The sequence below is a fragment of the Myotis brandtii genome, unplaced genomic scaffold, assembly GCF_000412655.1.
Source record: "Myotis brandtii unplaced genomic scaffold, ASM41265v1 scaffold888, whole genome shotgun sequence".
In the NCBI taxonomy this organism is placed as follows: domain Eukaryota; kingdom Metazoa; phylum Chordata; class Mammalia; order Chiroptera; family Vespertilionidae; genus Myotis; species Myotis brandtii.
The window spans coordinates 502,628-510,836 of NW_005371636.1; the positions used below are offsets into that span (position 1 = coordinate 502,628).

At 51.3% G+C, this 8,209-nt stretch overlaps 2 protein-coding genes across 2 annotated transcripts in view; both read left to right on the forward strand.

Moving 5' to 3' along the window:
- The window catches only part of PTPRC (protein tyrosine phosphatase, receptor type, C), a 65,834-nt gene that overhangs the window by 29,601 nt on the left and 28,024 nt on the right, over window positions 1-8,209 (forward strand). The window contains exon 2 of the mRNA XM_014532358.1: window positions 5,440-5,488. The gene's annotated coding sequence lies outside the window, so the exon portion shown is untranslated. The remainder of the gene's footprint in view (window positions 1-5,439; window positions 5,489-8,209) is intronic.
- Window positions 5,495-7,863, forward strand: LOC106724549 (leucine-rich repeat extensin-like protein 5). Its single transcript, XM_014532359.1, has 2 exons — window positions 5,495-6,572; window positions 7,017-7,863. The coding sequence occupies exons 1-2, from the start codon at window positions 6,239-6,241 to the stop codon at window positions 7,328-7,330; spliced, it is 648 nt and encodes a 215-aa protein (XP_014387845.1). The 5' UTR covers window positions 5,495-6,238; the 3' UTR covers window positions 7,331-7,863.

Consider the following 8,209-nt stretch of genomic DNA (forward strand, 5'->3'; position numbering starts at 1 on the left):
AAATGAACAGTTTCCAAAGTGAATCGAATCCCCCTTGTGCCAGGCGCCCTTCTCTTTGAAATGCACTTTCATTGAGACAAAAAACAAACAAACAAGCAACCCTGACATTCAGTTTCTGGGTACGCAGCTCGGAGTCTCACGTGACGGGGTCACCTTCAACGGGAGACACTGTGGTTTCACCCCAGGTAGCACTGGGGCCGCTGGCGCCATGGCAACCCGTTGCACCATGTGGAAGCGCCTGCGAGCTTAACCTCAAGAGCCACACCTCTTCCTTTCCTGTCAAGACTCAGAAGAAGAAAACAGAAGCACCCGGAGGAGGAGAAACCGCAGAGCAGGCCCGGCCGCCGAGCTCCGAGCTGTGCAAGCAGCCCTCCTGGGCGAGCACCGTGGTCAAAGCTCTTTCTTTCTTTTCTTTCTTTCTTTCTTTCTTTCTCTTTCTTTCTTTCTTTCTTTCTTTCTTTCTTTCTTTCTTTCTTTCTTTCTTTCTTTCCCCTTCCTTCCTTCCTTCCTTCCTTCCTTCCTTCCTTCCTTCCTTCCTTCCTTCCTTCCTTCCTTCCTTCCTTCCTTCCTTCCTTCCTTCCTTCCTTCCTTCCTTCCTTCCTTCCTTCCTTCCTTCCTTCCTTCCTTCCTTCCTTCCTTCCTTCCTTCCTTCCTTCCTTCCTTCCTTCCTTCCTTCCTTCCTTCCTTCCTTCCTTCCTTCCTTCCTTCCTTCCTTCCTTCCTTCCTTCCTTCCTTCCTTCCTTCCTTCCTTCCTTCCTTCCTTCCTTCCTTCCTTCCTTCCTTCCTTCCTTCCTTCCTTCCTTCCTTCCTTCCTTCCTTCCTTCCTTCCTTCCTTCCTTCCTTCCTTCCTTCCTTCCTTCCTTCCTTCCTTCCTTCCTTCCTTCCTTCCTTCCTTCCTTCCTTCCCTTCATGTGTGGACTCAAGGTATTCACTTTGCAGGGTTTCTGTAATGACTCACGTCATAGGTAGACTTAGTTAGCATAGCCCCATCCACATGGTAGCTGGTTATTCCTTCATAAATATTATTCTTCGCACCGAAGACACCAGTAAAGCCATTCGCCACGGGCACAGTGATTCGTTGTAGTCCTTTCACTATGCCCTACTCTCTACCCTGGAGAAACCGGAGCGTTACACAAACACGCACGTTCAAGGGATGAATATAATCGAGACGTTTTCGCTGCTTGATGCATATTTGACCAGTTGGGTTCCTTCTGCTCCTGGGCTGACTCAGTTTCTCTTCTGTTTCTCTCAGTCTCTGTCTTTCTTGTCTGTGGCCTCGATTTGGCGTTCCTTGGGTGCCCATCCTATATAATAAAAGGCTAATATGCAAATTGACTGAACGGCAGAACGACTGGTCGCTGTGACATGCACTGACCACCAGGGGGCAGATGCTCAATTAGGAGCTGCCCCCTGGTGGTCGGTGCGCTCCCACAGGGGGAGCTCTGTTCAGCCAGAAGCCGGGCTCACGGCTGGGGAGCAGAGTGGCGGTACCGGGAGCCTCTCCCGCTTCCATGGCAACACTAAGGATGTCCGACTGATGGCTCCCGGACTGCGAGAGGGCACAGGCCAGGCTGAGGGACCCCCCCGCGAGTGCACGAATTTCATGCACTGGGCCTCTAGTTAGTGTATAAGAGCCAAGACCCCAAAAAGGGTCACTGATATTCTGCGGTGACCAGCGGGCTCGCAGATCACGGACCTTCCTTCCCAAATGGCACGAAGTCAGAAAAGCATTCGGGCTCATCGGGTCTACGAGAGGAACGCCATGTCCACAGATGCAGCGTGCTCTGTTCCTATGCGCGTCGAAGTGTCCGACACGATCACCTGTCATATCGGCGGGATCCCGGGCATGACGACCACACAACCAACCTTTCCCCATAAACAGGAGTAAGAGGATTGTCATCGGACACCCTGTCCTCTGCGTCTAACGCTTCCGGGGCCTGTGACTGCACCGCGCACCCACCTCTTTCAGTCTCGAGGTCATTCCCTAGGAAGTAGGAAAACGCGTGGCTGACGCATGGGCTGGCGGGATGTTTACGTGCAGAACCGCAGGGGGAGAGATTTGCATCTGCCGGGTACATGATAACGCTGCTATAATGGTGCTATTATTATCATATTTCACTGATAAACCAGCGGGGGGTGGGGGGGAGCAGGGAGGGAAGACCGGTTCTCTGGCTTTCTGAAGCCCAGATAAGAGCTGGTCACTTGCCCAGAGCACTCACTGCACGAATACTTAGTCATTGCATGTGGCTTGTTGGGTCGGCTGTCTGCGGACCATCGATCAGGTTTACGGAGTGCGTAAAAGTGGATCCCTTTCCTTTATTTATTTTTATATATTTTATTGATTTTTTTACAGAGAGGAGGGGAGAGGGATAGAGAGTTAGAAACATCGATGAGAGAGAAACATCGATCAGCTGCCTCCTGCACACCCTCTACTGGGGATGTGCCCGCAACCACATGCCCTTGACCAGAATCGAACCCGGGACCCTTCGGTCCACAGGCCGACGCTCTATCCGCTGAGCCACACCTGCCAGGGACCTTTCCGCGTTTTTTTTTCATGGGAGATGCTGAGAGCCCGCATTTATTTCATCTGTGTCGCTCCACCCCTCTGACCTCGTGCTTTTCTTAGATCTGTCGAACCCGACAGGTTTCAATCCCCTGGGAATGGCTTTCCGTTTCTCTCTGGACGGGGCTGGGCGGGAAGGTGGTATTGAAGGGCCGAGGGCATCTTTTCAAATGCCATCATCACTGGGAGGAATCCCTGTGTTCGCTCAAGTCTGTGCTGGGGACTCGGGGGCCTGCCTTCCAGGTGGCTTTGAATTAAGAGGCGCTGGAACGTTCCGAGCTGTACACGAAACATAGCGGGCGAGGTGAGCTCAGTCCCGGACGTGTGTCAGGACAACGCAGCGTTTGCAGGTCAGGCGCCCGGTTACCCGCATTTTCATCGGTAACTGCACAGCCCTGGTCAATTCCGCTGGCGATTCCAATTCTCAGCAGCCAGAGGGGCTGGCGAATGACTGGCAGATTTTTGGTGTGATGGCGCCACCTACTGGAATAGGTTAGGTATTCTTTGGTCTAGAAAACAGCACATATTCTTTTTATTTTTTTTGAGATAGCTTCCTTTTCTTTTCTTTTTATTTTAAATATATTTTATTGATTTTTTTTTTACAGAGAGGAAGGGAGAGGGATAGAGAGTTAGAAACATCAATGAGAGAGAAACATCAATCAGCTGCCTCCTGCACACCTCCTACTGGGGATGTGTCCGCAACCAAGGTACATGCCCTTGACCGGAATCGAACCTGGGACCCTTCAGTCCGGCCCTTGACGGGAATCGAACCCGGGACCCTTCAGTTCGCAGGTTCTATCCACTGAGCCAAACCGGTTAGGGCCACATGTTCTTTTTTTTTTTAAGTCCCTAGAAGAGTTGCCGAAGGATAATATATAAAAACACCAAGTATATTCCCACGCTCTGTGTTATTAAATCTTTCGGTGCGATTACAGAAGGTCAGAGAGCATTCAATACGGCTCATACTGTTAGAGATACGGATGCCGTCTCTTTATTATTGCACGCCTATTCACGCTCCTTGTTGGAGACCTGCAGTTACTTTTTATATTAAAAAAACAACTAAATTTTTAAAAAACTATGTAGTTCAGTGGCTATGGCTTATTGAAGTCGAGTTGCTGTTTCACGTCACGTTGCCGGAGCCCCTGAATCTTACCTCCTGGTGCCGGCTTCACTTTGGGAGTGGCTTGCATTTTTTTAAAAAAAAATAATTATTTTAGGGTGCTTCTGCAATGTTGAGTGCCTCAGTAATTTGCATATGTCTGTATGGTGTGACTCAGTATCATACAGATGTGACTGTGATAAAGATTTTGCAACTATGAGAACAAGCCACTTAAGTCCTAAACTGTGATGTGGGGTGTGTGTGTGTGTGTGTGTGTGTGTGTGTGTGTGTGTGATTTACTCTGTGAAGAAAACGAAATAAAAAGTAGGAAAGGCTCCAGTGCTTTGATATAGCTCGGTGGAGGAATTTAGAGTTAGGGTCTGAGATAAATGCATGTGAAAGTAAATACATATTCCGCCAGAGAAGCCCTTAGGGGAAGTTGCCATAAACACAGAAGAAAGGAAAATGGGATTTATCTTTATATATTGTTTTTTTCCCCAGGGATTACGCTTTATTGCCTTAGTGATTCGAGGGCCTGGAGAAATGTTGACTATGGAGGCATGATGGCCAGATATATAGATGTAGCTACAGCTGGAACTGTAGATACAGATAAAGATAATATGGATAGAGATATATGGGTAAAGGTGGAGATGGGTAAAGATAGAGATATGCAGATAACGAACTATCCTGTTCTCTCGCCCTCCTTTTCAAAATGTGGATTAAGATAACGTCACAGCACCTATTTCCTTATAACGACGCATCCCGTTGTAACCAGTTGGCATCCTCTTCACATCCCGGAGGCAGGCAATGAGGGCATGTGGGCTGACGCCGTGTCTACCGGGCGGAAGCACTTCTGGTCCATTTCCTCTCGCAGTCACAGCTCTGATGTTGAAAAAGAAACAGCGTCCTCAAGGCCCCGGCTTTCTTTTTTCTCGTTTCCATCGTAAAGACGTGTCGGATTTCCATTCCTTCTTACAAAACGCTCCCTACGTGGTGTGGTGGGGGTCAGCCAGACCCACCGAGCGCAGTGGTCTGTGGAGTTAGCGATGGAGCCGGGACGGGCAACGGGGCATATTCCCTTCTTCTCCGCCATCAAACCTACCATCAGGTTTCTCCTCCGCGTCCCAGAGCCAACGGCGTGCGTCCCTCCGGAATAATCCAACCTCCTCGCCGTGGCCTGGTGCCTAAATAACTCTCCGGCGTTTTTATGGTTGGTGTTGGTCTAAATTCCATACTGAACTGAGCTGATTTGGGGCAGGGAATTGCTCCATCCTGGTCATATGACATCCCTAGAAGGTGGCATACTGTCTAGCGCCCAGTAGGTACTCAATAACTAATCATCAACGCCCCCCCCCCCCCCCCCCAAAAAATGATGAGGTGGGCCCCCCCCCCCCCCCGCCCCAAATAAATGATGCGTTGGGGAGAAACTCGCCAAAGTCTTTCGCAGGCTTGCGATGAATCCCCATAGCTCCCCTTTATCCTATTATTTTTCTTCTTTTACCTGAGAATTCAAAAACGTAGAGCGTTGTTTTGACACACTTGGGCTTTGTAAAGAGAACGTTAAGAGAAGGGATGGGGTTTCATTGGGGTAAAAGGTGCTGAAAATAGCCATTTTGTGAATGTTAACTGACGGAGATTTTATATATATGAAATACATATATACACATATATATATATACACATGTCCATATAGAGACATATATGTATACATCTAACTAATACTTACATATGTATGAAGTCTGAGACTTTCTGAGGATTTTTTTTTTCTTTTTTGCAGGAAATGGCCAACCTACTACTCCTACTGCTACTACTGGTAAGACTGCCTCTTTCCATTTTGCTGATTTTATTTTGTTGTTGCCAAGTTTATATACTTAACGCTGGTAGAGTTTTTCCGTCACGACCCGGTGGAATCCCTGTGTGAGGGCGCACTTTCAGGAACTGAACGTTCTCCTGTTCCTCACACGTCTGCTCAGAAGATAGGTCGTTGGGGAACCTCCCGAACACATTGCTATTTGTATGTATTATCGCGTGTAAAGTACAGCTTTTCTTAAACTCGGGGCAGGATTCCAATCTCTTTTAAAAGGTCAGCACGCCAAAGAAATCGAGTCCGATCACGAAGCGTTATCGTTAAAAACAGGGTAAGGAATTCCCTGAGAAAATGAGAGAGAATTATAAAACAAAATTATACGTAAGGCATAGATTCTGTCCAGAGAAATACTTTGAGACTTTCCGGGCATTTTGTACTAATTATTTCCAAACTCGACGGTCGCACCTGAATTTTGTCTTGACAAGCATCCTGAGCCTCGGACTAGTTCAATTTAAGTCACGTAGCGGCTGAAAATAAATGCACACCTACTATGTGCCAAATGAGAGAGAGAAACCTCAGGTTGCATTTGGGGAAAATAAATGCGCACCTACTGTGTGCAAAATCAGAGAGAAACCTCAGGTTGCACTTGGTTACCGTTATTGAAAATGCACCATTGCTTCCCTGATCAATCGGGCGGCGGGCGGTATGAATGAAGAAGGTGAGTCAAGCTCTGACACGCGTCAGCCTCGTCTCATAAGGTGGCGTGGGCATGGACGCGCGCGTGGCTCTGTGTTGCTTACACAGCCCGGGGACGGGGAAGTTGCTAGACTCCCGTGCGAAGAGGTCTCGGGGCCTGGCTCACCTGTTTATTTTCTCCTCCTCCGTTTCCCACGGTATCACAGTTCAGAACTCGACAGGGATGCCCAAGGCTCAGCCCGCAGCTTCCCGCTCACCCGCAAGCACCACGCCACTCTCACCCGCAAGCACCTCCGAGCCGGAGAGCAGCCGCCCCCCGACGGCCACGCCAACGCCTAGTACCGGGGCTTCTCCCCTAGGGAACCCCCAGGACCCCCAGGAAGATGCCAGTCAGATGGACGTGGCAGGTTGGCACCCATGTCACCTGAGACGGGAGGAGGGGAACTTGTCTTTTTTTATTTTTTATTAATTGATTTTAAAGAGAGAGGAAGGGAGAGAGAGAGAGAAACATCCATGATGAGAGAGAATCATGGACCGGCTGCCTCCTGCACGCCCCACACTGGGGATCGAGCCCAAAACCTGGGCCTGTGCCCTGACCGGGAATCCAACCGTGACCTCCTGGTTCAGAGGTCGACGCTCAGCCACTGAGCCACGCCGGCGGGGCCATTTGTATCATTTTTAAAAAAATTAACTAAAATAATTACATGCGGGCAGACATGGGGTTAGCAGGTTGGGGCAGTTCAGAATCGGGTTGGCGATGAGAGCCGTGGGCGCTGTGCCCCCTCCCGGCCTGTGTCCGCCCCCTGCGTGGGGGACCTTGATTGATGGAATGTGTCCCTTTCTCCCCGTAGGACCCACCTCCACGCAGCTGACTTTCCTTTCCACAGACCCGCAGGCACCCAGCACGGCCCCCTCGCCCTCACGCACCCAGGCTCTGGGCGGCAATGGCACAGCAGGTGGGCGGGTCACACGTGGGGGCACGTGCAGAGGCGTGAAAGCCGCCCGTGTTGAAGGACAGGGTGCAGGGACGCCACCGCCTGCTCTGGGGGAGGTGGCCTCGGTCGCAGTGGGGGCACCCTCTCCTCGCTGGGTGTCGCCGGGGTGGGATTCTCAAGATCTGAGCCGTGCCCAGGGGGACCGCGTGATTTTTATTTGGGTGGAATGACACCCCGAGTCCAGTCCTGGAGAAGCGTAGCTGGGGTTTCGGGGCAGCGAGAGGCGAAGCCAGTGGCCGGATGCCCTTTCCCCGTGGGAGACGGTCCCGTTCAGCATCCGGCTGGTTGTAGGCCCTGAGCCCATTGTGCGTGGGGTTCGCATGGCTGTGGGCCACGTGGGCGGGTGCCAGGAGGCCAGGCGTGAGCCGTGAGCCACGCGTGCCAAGAGGAACCAAGAGGGTAAGAGAGTGTGAGAGAGCGAGCGTCTGTTCAGGGATGTGAGGGTCCCCAGTCCTCACCAGCTTGCAGTGGCCAATGACCTTTGTTCTCAGGTGTGAGTGACAGTGAGAGCCTTCCTTAGTCCCGCCTCTGTCCCCCCTCACCCCTCCCCCACTTTACTGTCTGTCTCCCCTTTGTTGGACCCCTGCGGAGTGTAAAGTTGCAGTTTCCCGGTGAAGCTGCCCGAATGGCAGGCATCTAATAGCCAGCCTTCCCTTGGCTCCTCTCCTGTTATTTTTTATTTTATTTTAAATATATTCTTATTGATGTCAGAGAGGAAGGGAGAGGGAGAGAGAGAAACATCAATGAGGAGGGAGAATCATGGATCGGCCGCCTCCTGCACGCCCCACACTGAGGATCGAGCCCGCAACCCGGGCCTGTGCCCTGACCGGGAATCGAACCCTGACCTCCTGGTTCCTAGGTCGACGCTCACCACTGAGCCACGCCGGCCGGGGCCAGGTTCCTTTAAAATGTGGGCTCTGGCGACGAAGCACCTAGATTCCGAGTTGCCATCCTTGACGCCCGTCCCTCTCGCAGCGTTGCGGGGCCTCCTCGCTCGACAGAAGGCGTCTATTGCGGGCCCACAGGAGGGATGGGTGGCTGGGGGCCTG